General features: G+C 43.8%; 1 protein-coding gene across 2 annotated transcripts in view; it reads right to left on the reverse strand.

Moving 5' to 3' along the window:
• The window catches only part of LOC311062017 (ephrin-A3-like), a 90209-nt gene that overhangs the window by 5170 nt on the left and 67857 nt on the right, over positions 1-17182 (reverse strand). Inside the window, exons 2-4 of one of the 2 annotated variants that reach the window (XM_084080764.1) lie at positions 15900-16201; positions 13826-13891; positions 10393-10470 (exon numbers count right to left, since the gene is read on the reverse strand). In XM_084080764.1, coding sequence (XP_083936890.1) covers positions 10393-10470; positions 13826-13891; positions 15900-16201 — 446 coding nt within the window. The remainder of the gene's footprint in view (positions 1-10392; positions 10471-13825; positions 13892-15899; positions 16202-17182) is intronic. The other variant, XM_084080765.1, reaches the window with a different exon arrangement.

Raw genomic sequence — 17182 nt, forward strand, 5'->3', positions numbered from 1 at the left:
CACTGGTCTATTACAACCTATATCAGTAAATACCATGACGATGATGTAAGAAAAAGAAACTTATACTACAGTACATGTTCTGGTCCACAGTTCACCACCCACGTTACATTCTGCCCTTTGACCCCCCCATGTCAAAAAGTCGTAACTTGGTAAACACAAGGGACCTGTGCTCCAAGTGAAGGCAGAGTAAAAGACAGCGTACAGCTGGGCCCTGCGGCCAAATATGTCCATGTGAATCTAGAGAGTGGGTAACTATTGTGTTCTGTTTTATTTGAATGCAATACTCTGCATTGTCATTATAATTGAACACCAACTTGCTACTTGTGTAAACTAGAAAAAGTGCTCCTCGGGCACAGGTCTCTGCCAGGTCAGGTAGGTTATTGTGGGTCAGCAATGTTCGGAATTCGCCCATCAAGATGGAATATGAAAAATCGGACGGATCCGCCTTGATCACATGACTATAGAGATAATGTGTACCGATTTGCGTGATGTTTGGACAAAATGTGTGGGAGTAATATAAAAAAATATGTTTTGCAAAAATCTGCCTCCTGGTGGCGCTATAATAGGGCAATTGTTAAAAGGGTGGCATTTGTTCCTTAACTGTAGGAGTGCTGTCAAAAAATGTGTTCTGCAAAAATCGTCCTCCTGGTGGCGCTATAACAGGCCCATGTGAAGAATTTGGGGCAGAGGTTCTGCTCTGGCATTTTTACTTTTTGTCTCAACATTTCAGAATAACTCAGAGGAACATTGTTCTGTGATAAAGTAGTTTCACGGACGGACAGACAGACGGACGGACGGACGGTGTGCAAAACATAGTCTCGGCCATTACTTCGGCCTGGCGGAGACAATAATCGATGTCCAAATGTATTTTCTGCCACGCAGTCAACCACCACCACCCACGTTATGTTTCAATGTGTGCCCTTCCATGTCAAAAGGTTTGGACTCTGTTATGGCCTATTATAAGAGTAAAGTAACCTCTGAGCCTTGACCATGAAGTCAAGGCTCAATATTTTATATTAAAACTGTATTGTGAGATATGCAGCCTTCCTGATAAGCAAGAAGAATTATACAAACCGGCGATCCCCAGCAACACATTCTCTATCACAATGTATACTTAATGCAATGCATGTCTTGAAATTAACCATTTAAACCCTGGCCTATACTATACCTCATTGACTGGGGTTCTAACTAGGGGTCTGTACTTAAGTTGTCCCCCTCCTTTTTTCCCTCCACACCAAATCTCTTCAATGAAAATATCAGAGTTACTTCATGCACGATACAGACTTCAAGTGCTAGAATAGATACATGGTCGCTCTGTTTCAGAAGAGGCTGTGTGAATTGATTGATTGATTGAATATTTTATTAGACAGAAATGTAAAACAGCACGAGTACAGTCAAACACTTAGTCTAAAATTATAACACCAAAAAAGTCCTTGCGGTCTTGTTTCCATTGGGGTCCTAGGGAAGAGATCCATCGCTAGTATCCGCATCTTTATAAGTCGTCATTAAAAGCCTATAAAGACAACCCAATGTGCTTAAATTCTTGGAAATAAATCCCTGTTACTCTGGGAAGAGATGAAAATGAGTGCAGGGCAGGCAGAAGTGGAAATATCTGCAACTGCGAGACAGCTATATATTGTAGTATGAAGAGAATTACAGTGTACAGTGTATGTACGCGTACGCAGCATAATCAGGCCTTTATTGTGTATGTATACAGTATCATCTGAGTTTGATTCTCCAGACAGGAAGACTATTTCCTTTGATCCAAACAGGATAACACCACTGTAGGGAACACAAAACACAACAAACGCAGGACAGAATTTCAAGGCCGAGCATGTCTGTCTGTGTAGACCAGGTGAGAGTGAAGGCCAGCAGGGTTTGTGTTTGTGTGTGTGTGTGTGTGTGTGTGTGTGTGTGTGTGTGTGTGTGTGTGTGTGTGTGTGTGTGTGTGTGTGTGTGTGTGTGTGTGTGTGTGTGTGTGTGTGTGTGCTTGTTTGTGTGTACTGGCTTCAGATGTATTCTGCAGAGACCAACGTACGGCCTTAGGCTATCGTATGATTTGTTTTCTTTCAATACATTCTCCTTCTGTTTAAGCCGAGGATGCTCGCCCACCACTGAGCCTGTCTGCTTTATCTTCCCCCTCTCTCCCTTCATCCTTATATCTCTCTTCCCCTTTGTGATCGCTTAATCCAAACTGCTTTATTTCATTTACTTTTTCTTACCATTTTCTCTTTCACTCGCTCAACTTTGTTTTTATCACTCTTCCATCGCTCTCCTTTCGATCTATATCCCACACCTAACCTAGCTCTCACCATTTCTCCTCCCTCCCCGTCGGCCTCCTCGCAATGGCTTTTATCCCTTTGCATTTCAGTCTTCACATACCCCTCTCTGGCCCATCTCTCTATCTCTCTGAAGGCAGTGGTGGAAAAAGTACTCAAATGTTTGACTTAAGTAAAAGTATCAATTCTCCAATGTAGAAGTACTCTGGTACAAGTAAAAGTCCAGAATTCAAAATGTACTTTAAAAAAGTACAAAAGTACAAAAGAATTGGTATCACAATGTACTTGAAGTACCAAAAGTAAAAGTACTAAAATGTTTGAAAATAGCAGATCTACAAGCTCACAACGCGTCGCGATGCGACGCGTCGCGATGCGACGCGTTGTGAGCTTGTAGATCGGCTATTTTCAAATAGCCTAGGTATAAAATAGGGCTAAAGTGGTTAATGTGTGTTTTATAATATAATAATTTATATCTGAAAAGTAACTACTAAGTTTTCAAATAATTGTAGTGGAGTAAAAGTACAATATTTGCCTCTGAGATGGAGTGGAGTAGAAGTATTGGAAATTGGAAATACTCAAGTAAAGTACAAATACCTCAACATTTTACTTAAGTACAGTACTTAAGTAAATGTACTTTCCACCACTGCTGGCCCATCTCTCTATCTCTCTGTGTGCTGATGGCTCAAGGACCTTCTCTCTCTCTACTGAAGGGCCTTCTCTCTCTCTACTCAAGGGCCTTCTCTTTCTCTGCTGAAGGGCCTTCTCTCTCTTTTTCTCTCTCTCTCTCTCTCTCTCTGTCTTTCTCTCTCTCTCTCTGTCTTTCCTTAGGTTCCGGCATGGACAGCGTACAGTTCTCAGATACTAGCGGACATGATGAGTCTACCCAAGAGGTCTTTGGCTGTCTAAAGGTGGAGGGTTCGATAGACTATTGTGGTGGGGGGGGGGGGCTATGTAAGTTGTCAGCTGTACGTTATTGACTGGCTGGCTAAGGTGTCTTCTCTCTCTAGGTAAACATTGTTTTTTCATTCCTGGCCAGACCTGTCTTGACCTTATGGATTTGGGGGGGGGGGGGGGGTCAGCTGTGTATGTGAGTAGAGTTTGCTTGTACAGTAAGTCAATATGCTTTATGGACAATAGATCTCTATGTACATTTGTACATGTGTACAGTATAATACAGGGGTCGGCAATAGGCGGCCCGCGGGCCGAAATTGGCCCCCCAGAAATAATATCTGGCCCGTGAGATAATTTTGAGAATTAATTTTTAAATAATTTTTTTTTTTTTTTTTTTGGGGGGGAGGGATTTTATTTTTATACAGTATCAGACCGATAGTCTCACATATAGGCTGCTATTATATCTATTATATCCAAATACAGAAAGATACAGTATGAATGATTTACTGAAAAGTGTTACAAAAAAAGTATTAAAAATTAATGTTAAAATAATTATAAATACTTATTTCATAGAACCTGAACCCACTTTTGAAATCATGCACTCATAAACACGATGCATTTTAAAGGATTTATAACATTTTATAGCTAGATTAGAGGAAAATGGAGAAAAAAAAAAAATCACCAGAAAAATCGCCTGTGCTGATATTTAAACCGGAAAAAATGTTGATTTATATTGGTCAAACAGAACCGAATTAGACCCAAATTAGACCCGAATTAGACCGAGTTAGACCCGAATTAGACCCGAAAAATTTTGCGCCCGCGCGCTTCGCGTGCATGTTCGCGGGGAGGCCCGGCCCGCGATGGAATGTCTGGGAGTGATATTGGCCCTAGGCTTATCTCAATTGCCTACCCCTGGTATAATATATAGTATAATTCCTGTAAATCTCTCTCTCTCTCTCTCTCTCTCTCTCTCTCTCTCTCTCACACACATTTGTAATCACATTCAAAGGAAAAAACCTGGACTTCCTGTAGATGCTTGATGAACATAAGACCTACATTGACTAATAACAGGGTCCCCACACATTTTTAGCAATGAATTTCCAAAACTTTTCCAAAACTTTTCCAGAATATTTAGCCCAATTTCCAGGCCTATATAACAATCATTCAGCGCAATAATGTGTCTCTTACTCCTATGTACAATGCCCAAAGATAGGCAGTGTAGCAAAATAAATAAATAAAAAACAATAAAAAGTGTTTGGGGGTGGGGCACAGCCGCGAAACCTCGCTCAAATAGAGCCTGCGAGTGAAAATAGGAGGGGTGGACGACGTCGTTGCACGGTTCGTTGTCGCTTGCGGTAGGTCAGGACGGTCTCATTCAAAAACATGTATTTTAATGAGATTTCATCGCCCGCTCGCGTCGCATCGCTGGCAGTGCGGATGGGGTGTTACACAGCCTGTTCGGCGAAAAACTACTTATGTTACATATTTCGTGTAATGTTACACATCTTTATGAAAAGGTTTTGTATTAAAAAAAATCAATAGCCAAAAACAATGCATAGCCAAATATTTTTCCAGGACCCTTGATAAATTCCAGGACCTTTGATGAAGTTTGATCAATTCCAAACCTTTTCCAGTACTGGATTTTTTTTTTTTAATTTCAAAATATTTCCAGGAATTTCATGACTGTGGGGACCCTGTAATAAGTAAGGTTGCCTATCGGTATAATGAATATTGATTTGTTCTGTCTGATATGTTTTATATTGATTTGCAATAATAATAAAAAATGTTAACCACATTAAGCCTGCCATCCCTATTTTGGGCACATTTTCAACAAAGTAACATTTTCTTTTTATTCCCAAATTGTGACAACATGATGCAACGCATTGTGAGAAAGAAATATATAGGGCTTACGTGGTTAAGAAACCCCTCTTTTTTAACCCTGTATACCCCAATGAAGGAATACATGTTCACGTTTCATCAGGACTACACGGTTCACGTAGAAAACATATATTGAAACATCTGCAAGTGTGAAACCGATGGGTCAATTCAGGGCTACCTAGTGACCTGCACACAACCCTTCTCCCCTGCCTCATTTAATTTGTCAACTTGATTGACATTTTTCTCATTGCAGTTGGCATTTGGAAATGCCAAATTGGAGAGTTTTGTTGGAAAGGAATACAAAATTGTTTGGATTTACATGCTCTTGTTGGAAAGGAATACAAAATTGTTTGGATTTACATGCTCTACAAGATTGAACTAATCTCATCGTTCACACATCAGTTCAAGTGTTTGCATCAGTACTGATTTTTTATTGTATACCATGTATATGTAAACATGTGCCAGATGCATGTCTTAATATATCCCCATGTCTCGCTTTATTAAAATGTTTTGCAGACAGAATACGGTCTCTGTTAAATTCTGTTGAACTTTAGCAGGGCAGGGCATTTTGTCCACTCTTTTAAATGTTGTCTGTGTTCACTTTAAGGCTGCAACTAACGATTAATTCCATAATCGAAGAATCTGTCGATTATTTTAATGTTTAATCGATTAATCGGATTATCGCACTTATTTAGCAATTACCTTATACGTTTAGGTTGTTTTAGGCATGTTCTATCTAACAATAAAGACAATACAGATGAATAATTCATTAAAAAGTACATGTTATACAATTTTGCTCAGCTGCTGATTAAGCTACTACCCATAAAATACATATCAAAATAAATAAAAGGCACCTTATGGTACCTTTTATCTTCTTCTGGCAGCTTGATTCGATTAAAAAAATGTTTTAGGCTAAAGGGTAACAGTACTCTTTTAAATGGATATAGGATAGGTGGGCACAAGGGACATCTGGGCACCTCGACGTAAAATTGGCTATTTTGTCCAAAATGATAAAAATATTAGAAAAACCTTCCCTGCCAATGCCGTAGATCTACGTTAATGCAAATACAACCGTTCACTGCCAATCAAGTAGATCTATGTTTTTGGGGAAAAAAATAATTTAGTAATCGATTAATCAATTCTTTGTTGCAGCCTTAGTTCACTTACTGCTACTCGTAGCTACACGTTTCACCTGCAACTGCAAGCACATTCTATTGAGTATGGTATGTAACAATACGTTTCACCTAAACTGGCAAACTTCAAAGAAAAATCAGATGGTACTACTCTGTTGAGTGTGTGCTGGTATACAGGCATTACTACTCTGTTTGATGAGTGTGTGCTGGTATTCAGGCAGTACTACTCTGTTGGAGTGTGTGCTGGTATTCAGACGGTACTACTCTATTTGATCTGTGGGTGCTGGTATTCAGACGGTACTACCGGTACTATTTGATCTGTGGGTGCTGGTATTCAGACGGTACTAATCTATTTGAAGTGTGGGCGCTGGTATTCAGACAGTACTTCTCTATTTGATGTGTGAGTGCTAGTATTTATTGAGACTAGCATCTCCCAGAAGTCAGAAATTTCAACTGATTTGAAACTGGTGAGAAGAACACAAGAGAGGCTGGATAAAAAAAAGATTTTGGATAAACTTTTTCCAAACTGTTAGTACTGTAATTTGAGTTGAAAATGAAGCAAAGAACAGTATGTCTTTTCATCCTAATCAGCTCCCTCCTGCCTGCCTGTTATTTAGAGTAACTAACTTGCCTGCGCCATCGTGAGTTGTTGTGTTGGGCAGTGATTAAGGACGCAATGGGCCTTGTCTTGAAGATACTCAGGGGATGCGTCTGTCAAACTACTTCACTAGAGTGAGAGACTCCCGTGGCATGGACAGCGTACAATTGAATTGAATACGTAGGACCACGATGGAAACAAGCCCTCAGGGCTTTTGTGTTATCCTTTTAGCATCGCTTGCGTAATTGTACTTGCTGTACTGTTTGCTATTTGTTAATAAAGTATTCAATCAATCAATCAATCTATAAACTATACACAAGAAATATTTATTTTCGATTCAAACTTCCAACTCCAACTACCAAACCAAAAATAAAGTTCAAGTTGTGGGTTTGTCCGCTTGTGTGCGAGGGAGAGAGGGAGGGAGGGAGGGAGGGAGGGAGGGAGGGAGGGAGGGAGAGTGCCTATGTCACCCACACAATAACCCAGAAAGGTTATTTGACCCACACGTCATCCCGCCAATGCTGGGTACTGAAACCTGAACATGCTGATTGACACACCACAAACAAACATGTTGTCTGCTCACTAACCCCTGAGGCTTGCTGTGTATCAGGGCACAGAGAAACACTGTGCTGAGGTGTATCAGGGCACAGAGAAACACTGTGCTGAGGTGCATCAGGGCACAGAGAAACACTGTGCTGAGGTGTATCAGGGCACAGAGAAACACTGTGCTGAGGTGCATCAGGGCACAGAGAAACACTGTGCTGAGGTGCATCAGGGCACAGAGAAACACTGTGCTGAGGTGTATCAGGGCACAGAGAAACACTGTGCTGAGGTGCATCAGGGCACAGAGAAACACTGTGCTGAGGTGTATCAGGGCACAGAGAAACACTGTGCTGAGGTGCATCAGGGCACAGAGAAACACTGTGCTGAGGTGCATCAGGGCACAGAGAAACACTGTGCTGAGGTGCATCAGGGCACAGAGAAACACTGTGCTGAGGTGCATCAGGGCACAGAGAAACACTGTGCTGAGGTGCATCAGGGCACAGAGAAACACTGTGCTGAGGTGCATCAGGGCACAGAGAAACACTGTGCTGAGGTGCATCAGGGCACAGAGAAACACTGTGCTGAGGTGTATCAGGGCACAGAGAAACACTGTGCTGAGGTGTATCAGGGCACAGAGAAACACTGTGCTGAGGTGCATCAGGGCACAGAGAAACACTGTGCTGAGGTGCATCAGGGCACAGAGAAACACTGTGCTGAGGTGTATCAGGGCACAGAGAAACACTGTGCTGAGGTGTATCAGGGCACAGAGAAACACTGTGCTGAGGTGTATCAGGGCACAGAGAAACACTGTGCTGAGGTGTATCAGGGCACAGAGAAACACTGTGCTGAGGTGTATCAGGGCACAGAGAAACACTGTGCTGAGGTGTATCAGGGCACAGAGAAACACTGTGCTGAGGTGCATCAGGGCACAGAGAAACACTGTGCTGAGGTGCATCAGGGCACAGAGAAACACTGTGCTGAGGTGTATCAGGGCACAGAGAAACACTGTGCTGAGGTGTATCAGGGCACAGAGAAACACTGTGCTGAGGTGTATCAGGGCACAGAGAAACACTGTGCTGAGGTGTATCAGGGCACAGAGAAACACTGTGCTGAGGTGTATCAGGGCACAGAGAAACACTGTGCTGAGGTGTATCAGGGCACAGAGAAACACTGTGCTGAGGTGCATCAGGGCACAGAGAAACACTGTGCTGAGGTGTATCAGGGCACAGAGAAACACTGTGCTGAGGTGTATCAGGGCACAGAGAAACACTGTGCTGAGGTGTATCAGGGCACAGAGAAACACTGTGCTGAGGTGTATCAGGGCACAGAGAAACACTGTGCTGAGGTGTATCAGGGCACAGAGAAACACTGTGCTGAGGTGTATCAGGGCACAGAGAAACACTGTGCTGAGGTGTATCAGGGCACAGAGAAACACTGTGCTGAGGTGTATCAGGGCACAGAGAAACACTGTGCTGAGGTGTATCAGGGCACAGAGAAACACTGTGCTGAGGTGTATCAGGGCACAGAGAAACACTGTGCTGAGGTGTATCAGGGCACAGAGAAACACTGTGCTGAGGTGTATCAGGGCACAGAGAAACACTGTGCTGAGGTGTATCAGGGCACAGAGAAACACTGTGCTGAGGTGTATCAGGGCACAGAGAAACACTGTGCTGAGGTGCAGCACGGCACATCGCAACATACTGGCCAGCTCTATACGTACAGTACATGCATGTGTCTCACGTCACGAAAGAAAAATATGAAATGAATTGCAATCTATGTGTATGTCTGTCTTGGCAAATACAAAATGTCCAATGGCCCTCTGTAAATAATGTGGTTCATAATGTTATTAATTCCTAAACAAAAAGGGGATACAAGGAAGTAGGACGTTCGCGTGAAGTGCTACCAAAACTGAAATTGTATTCATTATAGTGCCGCATTTTGATTTATTCTAAAAAGGTGAAATTCTATCAAAGAAGTTCTATCAAAGAACCCATCTGCATATGGATACCAAGAAAGATGAAAAACAGCCATCCCTGTAATTTGTAGCTTCTGTTTGCATGGTATCTTCAAAGTCATCCTCCCATGAACATTTCTTGCACGAGATGACATTTTATGAAAAGGCCAAGAGAACAACAACTGCGCCGAGCATACCGCAAATACCATATGCCTTTATTGCATCACAAGTGGTGAGTGGTGACCTACGGAATTCTATTACTCCATTTCACGGTCAGGAGCGAGGCGGCTTAGCGTGAAAGCCCAGCGTATTTAAATACATCTTATTTAAACTGGTAGAATTGTTATCTTCTTAGATTAATGCTGAAGTCAGAATGTAAGTAAATATTTGGTCTCATGACACACAATCTGGGAACCCATCGTCAAATAAAAAGGAAAAACAGCGCCCTCTGCTGTTTTTTACTTATTCATTTGGCTCTGGGCGAAGCTGAACGGAGGACCCGTGCTCAGGGAAACCGGGGTTTTGGTCTGCCTTCAGCCTTCCACTTCCGGTGGTGCGACTATGTTTTCATTCCCACTAACAATATTTCTACACGGAACACTAACACAATTTCTTCCAAAGAACATGGACCACTTGTTTCTATGATGAAAGAGCAAGTTAAAATATTACTAACTTTCCGTGGTTTTGTCTGCTCCAAGGACGCTATTGTTAAATGAGTTTCGGTTTGTTTCCAGTGGGAACTGAGCAGCACAAATGTAAATCCCGCCCACTACATTTGATTGGGTAAAGCGAGGCCTGCTTCCTGATCTGAAGGCACGCCCACGCCACGCCAATGTGCACGGATTGTCAACACGGCTACCGACAGATCCAAGCGCAGCGATGGATCTGTTCTTGAGACATTACATGACACATGACAGCATGCATGTGATGTGATTCCTGCACATACTGAGATTACATCACAGGTGAGCGTGTGTATAATGTAATATATAATGTAATGTAATGTATATATATATATATATATATACTGTACACACACACATACAATTATATGCACATGAATGTCATTGGATGGATGTGTCTGGTGGGTCCGATGAAAAGCGAGGTGGTACCACTCACCAATTTCATGTATTTTGATGTTTGGTCTGACCGTGTAGTCAGGAGGGTTCTGACTGGAGTCAGCATTTGCCTGAGAGACTGAGAGGTGCAACACACACACACACACACACACACACACACACACACACACACACACACACACACACACACACACACACACACACACACACACACACACACACACACACACACACACACACACACACACACACACACACACACACACACACGAGAGAGAGAGAGAGAGATGTCAGTGAAAATGGAGAAAGAGAGAGTGAGGTACGAAGAGGAAGTTGAAGGAGAGAAATAACGTGGGGAAAAGAGAGAAATGCAGAGAGAGCGAGGAAAGGGTTGAAGAGAGAAAGACAGAGAGAGAGAGAAATGGAGTGTGTGTGGAAAAGAGCAGGGCAGGTGGGGGAGAGAAAGAGAAAGACAGCGGAGACAGGGGAGAGCGAGAAAGTGGGATAATTGGACAAAAAAGAGAAACACGGAGAGTACACACCTCATTAAAAAACTGGAGGAAATAAAATGTGCATTTTTATCCAATTTTATACAAGCTGTCCATCTACATGTATCCGGTAGTGGTTTGGCGGACAAACTTTGTCCCTTCCTCTGAAGGTTGTACGAATGGAACCAAATATTTGGTTCCATTTGTACACTCTTTGAAGTTGAATTGACACTAAGGATTTTACTGTGTACTGTTACTGTCTAGACATGGAATTACTTTCTCTCTGCACTGCCAGTTTGTAAATGAATAAATGAAAGTGTGTGTGTGTGTGTGTGTGTGTGTGTGTGTGTGTGTGTGTGTGTGTGTGTGTGTGTCTTTGTGAGGGAGAAAGCTATTGAGTCATTGTGAACGCAGCGCTCTGCCAGATTGAAAGTGTATGTGTGCATGAATGACAGAGAGATATAAGAGGGTGCTCTGCAAAATGTTAAATTAATCTGTCTGTCTGTCTGTCTGTGTGTCTCTGTGTGTGTGTGTGTGTGTGTGTGTGTGTGTGTGTGTGTGTGTGTGTGTGTGTGTGTGTGTGTGTGTGTGTGTGTGTGTGTGTGTGTGAGATGGATAGAGAGAAGTTTTGTTCTCTGCCAGTTCATACTTTAACTGTGTGCTCATGTGTGAGCCCACATATTGAAATCTAAAGTGCCTGCATTTGTGTGTGTGTGTGTGTGTGTGTGTGTGTGTGTGTGTGTGTGTGTGTGTGTGTGTGTGTGTGTGTGTGTGTGTGTGTGTGTGTGAGAGAGAGATACTAATGCCGATCCACAACGCTCTATACATGTGAATGGAGAGACAGCATATGGGGAATTTGCATAGGAGTCGGAAACGTCCCTTTGCTACGTGGAAATGCACTAATGTAAAGCATATGCTGTGGATTTGTATCAAAGCCTCTGAAGGGATCGGTTCGGACAGAGGCGGAAACCCAAAGAACACACAGTAAAATCCTCAGCGTCCATTTATCTCACTGTATAAAAATGTACCCATAAGTGCCCCGCTGGGGTCCATTTTTACGTACTCTCTGAGTTAAATGAACACTGAGGATTTTACTGGGAATTAATTGGCTTTTTTGATGGCAAGCTGTTAAAATGACCTCTCTTTGCAAAGGTTGTAGTCTGTAAACGGGACAAATGAACACACACACATACACACACACACACACACACGCACGCACACACACGCGCGCACGCGCGCGTGCGTGCGTGCGTGCGTGCGTGTGTGTGAGTGCGAGCACGGACTTGCATGCATCAGTTGATGTTAAAATCTCTCTTTTACATACTCTCTCTCTCTCTCACACACATACAAACAAATACACACTCATGTGTGCACACAGACAGGGGCAAATGGAAGCATGGCCGACATTTCAATAGATGGGCAGTGACATTAGGTGGGGGGGGGGTAAAGGTCATGTGTACAGGGGGGCTGACATTGGCCTAAGAATGCTATGTATTGCTACTGACAAGGTTAGAGGTGGACGGCCGGGGAGCTTTCAGCGCTTGGGAGGGGGTGGGGGGGTGGCGCGCCTCGGATCACAGGCCTGCAGGGCACGACCACAGCAGTACAGCGTGTGTCAGAGAGACAGAGAGAGGAGCGGAGAAGGGTGGGGCAGAAAGTGAGAGACACCAGAGAGAGATTGAGGGAGAGACCAAAGAGAGAGAGAGAGCGAGATGGGGCATAAGCTGTACCAAAAGATAGGCCGAGCGTTGAGAGGTGCGATGAAAAGCATTAACCATGTCCCCTTTTCTCCGTTGGTTCTTTTGAATGGCTCCACGAGACCATATCATGCACGAGCGGAGGTTTGGGGGCGGGGGGCATTACTGTAATTGCACTGAGACGGAGAAGAGAACATTAAGCCATCACTCTCACAGAATTGCCTTGAAGGAACCATCAAAACCCACCAAGGCAGCGCGGGGTGGAAAGGTGTGTGTGTTTGTGTATACTATACTGTTACTGTGTATGTATGTGTGTGTATATATATATATATATATATATATATATATACTGTTGATAATGCTAATAACACAACCTGGATTAGAACATTGCGCGTGTGAATCTGAGTGCTAGTGCTATGACAATGATATCCAAAGCGCCCTCCCGCTCATAAAACGCAGTGTGTGTGTGTGTGTGTGGACACGGGCCGTAAATGAAAGTCCTTTATAAGTTTGGAGCGTTCTCGGTGTGGCAGTGGCCGGCACTCAGCAGCATACAGTAATTCCACACATGCGCAGTTTGATCATCCCATAGCTTGCGGGGCTGTAAACATGGCGACGGCTGTAACCATGGCGACGATAGACCCCATAGCCCGAACTCCGAATCCGGTGTTTACATAAAAACGCTAATAAACAGCTTACAATTTGGGACAGTGAAAAACGGGCGTCGTTATTTTGTGCATATGCTAATGGTCAATACCCGTGTGAAAATTCAGATCAATTGCTCCAGCCACTGAGGAGAACCAAGCAAGACAGACAGAGAGTCCGTGCGTGCGTGACTGACTGATTGACTGACTGACTGACTGACTGACGTTCCTAAAATGATATAGGAAGATATCTGATAAAACGGACGTAATGCATAAACAACAAGCAGCTGCATAAATGTGGCAGTCACAGAAAACGATTCGAACGTAAAGGATTAGGCTAACATAAAAATAAACAGTACCTTGCATAAGGGGATTATCTACATTTGGTTACAATCGTGCAGTTTGTGTCCGTGGCTGCGTGTGTAAGGCTTTCTCAACACAATGTTTCATTATCAGTTTAACATGTTTTTGCGCAGACAAGGGTCTGTGAGAGATACAGTATATAGCCTACAGGTACGTATATATCTGTATCTGTGTGTGGAATGCGTAAAGAGAGAGGCAGAGAGGGATCAGGACAGAGGTGAGGGGAAGACAGTGAGAGGTTACAGAGAGAAAGAGATTGAGAGACAGGTGCCGGTCCTCACCTGTGGAGCAGCAAACGTACACCCTCAGTCTCAGGCAGCTGTGGCCATGGTGATGGGTAGGCGTGGCTGGAACAGAGAGCAGACACACACGCATCAGCCTCACGCCATCTACAGGCCATTGACCCACACAACGCATCTGTGTCATCATAGATGTCTTTGGGCTATTCAGAAATAGCAGATCTACAAGCTCATAGCGTGGCTACGAGCTTGTAGATCTGCTATTTTATTTAAAAAACAAAACAAAAAAACTCATGTTGCTATAATATCAGTGGTTCTCAAACTTTTTTCATGTTAAGGACCCCCCATTTTTTAATATTTTGTTCCAGGGACCCCCACCCGAAGCAAAGATATGAGTTACAAATGTTCGCTTTAAAAATATATATATTCAAAGATTTGCACACATTTTCACGATTCTTCTTCAAAATTAGCAGATCTACAAGCTCATAGCAACACAGATGCGTTGCCGGATTGAATGGGTTAAAGGTGATATTTTTTTGTTAAAAAAAAACAATAACGCAGAAATGCGTTTTTAGAAAAAAACTTTTTTTTTTTTTAATTTGACCCAAAGACCAAGGAGATATGATTTTTCGAAGATCTAGACTCCCACCCACTTCCTTGTTAACTTAAAACTTAAAAATTCTGTATCTCGGCTCCTGAGTACTTTTTTAATTTCAATGAAAAATCTCTGGCAGACAACTGCAAAAAATCTGAAATAATTCAGGCAGGTTAAGTGTTAACAGGGGTGTTACCATCTGTCCAACCCAAGTCGGTCACCAATTTCATCCAATCAAGAAATAGTACCCATTTATCAGCTTCAATGTTATACTATTCCAATTGCAATTTTGTCTTATTTATTTTATCACTTCCAGTTTCACTTGTTTATCCTGTATCCTGCATGAGATCTCTCTCCTAATTGGATGAAATGTATTTTCTGTTTACAAAAGAGCTGGAGAGACGGGGAGACAGACCCCTGTTACCGAACAAACTCTAGCAATGATTACTATATACAGTATACAGAATATAGAGCTATTTAACAATGACTTTAACAAGAAAATATCTCTTACAGTACTTTAACAGCCAATTACTCTAGTCTAAACCATAAACTTTTACCGCATCTCATTCAGCTGTCCTTGGTTGAACTTTCCACATTCCGGCAGTGAGATCCACGTGTCATCGATATTATTCAGACGACAGAGGACAAACATGGGTTCCTCATTACGCTCGATGATCAATGGATCACAAAGTGCTCGAGCCTGAGGCTTGCTCATTACCACTGTCACCATGCTACCGTACCTCCCATCATAGTGATACATTGTTGCTTGCAGTGTAGCATGAGGTGACAGGATTATCTCATATTATCTCAGGACCGGAGACCCACACAGGTCCTTGGCGGGGGGGGGGGGGGTTCCAGTGGGTCCCCAGCTAAATGACTGACTGTAAGAAACAAATCGGCCCTTACGGGTCCATTTGGCGAGACCATTTGGTTCCATTTAGGCCTATACACTCTCAGAGTTAAATTAACACAGAGGACTTAATTGTGTAGATTGTAGTCCCAGAGATAGAAAATAAATACATATCAAATGGCCGTCTGTGACCTAATGTAGATCAAACAGGGGGTCCTTGAAATTATAAAGGCTGAGAATCACTGGTTTATAGTGTCATTTGCTGAGGTGTCGTTCGTTTGTAGAGCGATAAGAACTTGTAACTGTCCACCACGCAGGCGCTAGGGGTTCAAATGCATCCGGTTTGGCCGAGGTTCTACTGTCTATGAACACAATTGGCCCGTGTTCGGGTGAAGGGAAGCCAGGCAGGGAGGGTGATCTTTGTCACTGCATGTATTCCTATGGGTTGAGGCGGTGCCTGTTAGCGGGGGGTGTTGAATGGGAGGACAAGGGCAGAGGCACTATGCCCGCCCAGTGGGGTCTCCTCATTGGCAGGTGAGCCAGTATAGGGTACAACAGCAGCGGTAACACAGAAATGTGTATGGAGGACTTCATTGGCATAATGACTAAATTAGGAGAAAAGGGGCTAAAGTAACCAACTAAGGACCCCAGTTTCAGAACCCTCCACTCACAGATGTAGTAGTACTCGTGGTCCACGTTGAACTCGTAGCCCAGGGAGAAGGCGCTGTAGCGCTGGAACTTCTCAGAGAACTTGATGGGGGCGTGGGGCGCGTGGGGCCGGTTGCACTCCCAGCGCTTGAAGCCCATCTGGGGGTCGCAAGTGCGGTAGCCGCGGTAGCTGACCATGTACAGGACGTACTGCTCGGCCACGGTGCGCTCCAGGGACCCCCGCTGGGTGACATTGTAGTGCGGGCAGTAAATGTCCAAGTAGTCGTTGACGCTGACCTGCACCGTGTAACCCTCTCTCCGCAGACTGGAGAGAGAGAGAGAGAGAGAGAGAGAGAGAGAGAGAGAGAGAGAGAGAGAGAGAGAGAGAGAGAGAGAGAGAGAGAGAGAGAGAGAGAGAGATGATTAAGTTGCTTTGTCAGCTAGTGTGTCAATAAAGTGATTAATTCAACCGAGTTTGGATTGAATGGAAGTGAGTAACAGAAGGAATCCGATGGAAGCCAAAAGAAAGACAAGGCAAGTAAGAAAAGAAAAAGGACGGAAATAAAGAGAGGACAGAAGAAATGGCCAAAAGGAGTGCATAAGAAAAGAAAAAACATGTATCATAAACTGAATAGGTACCACAAATCCCTGTAAACAGCAATAGACAACCTTTCTCTGCACGGAAAAACACTGTGTTGTTTTTTTTGTTGTTGTCGTCATCATGTTCTCCAGGCGATAAGCTATCACTCCACTCTCCCTCCTCCTATGCATATAAAACACACACATTGTCCTCGCTCTCTCTATTCCTTGTGGCAAAAAAGCCGGCGATGTTGCAGAAAATAATAGCCTGCCTTTCCTCCCCTCGGAGACTGCCTGCATGGGGTCAGCGAGGCGGAAGGAGCTCGTGTCAGTGTGTCGATGTGTGCTCTGGCCACAGGGGGAGGGGGGGGGGGGGGGGGGGTGGTAGCGAGGTGTGTGTGGGGGGGTGGGGGTAACCTGGCCGATGGCTAGAGGGCAGGTGCAGAAGGTCATCCAGGAGTTGTCTCTGATGGGTGCTTGAGTCTCTGTGAGTGTGCATATGGAAACATGTCTTGTGTGTCTGTGTGCGCGTGTGTGTGTGTGGGGGGGGCGGGACTACTTGTATAGTCCCGGTCACTTCCAGCCCCTAACGTGTCTCCTCTAGACCAGCTCCAGGGGCCTTGTGAGAGCCCTGAGATTGGGAGGTCAGGGTAAAAATGGGACCCAATGCCTCCCTGCTTGGCACTCAGCATCAAGGGTGGGGGTAAGTCCCTGCAACATATTAGCG

Source organism: Gymnoscopelus microlampas (assembly GCF_963454915.1).
Source record: "Gymnoscopelus microlampas genome assembly, chromosome: 15".
Classification (NCBI taxonomy): domain Eukaryota; kingdom Metazoa; phylum Chordata; class Actinopteri; order Myctophiformes; family Myctophidae; genus Gymnoscopelus; species Gymnoscopelus microlampas.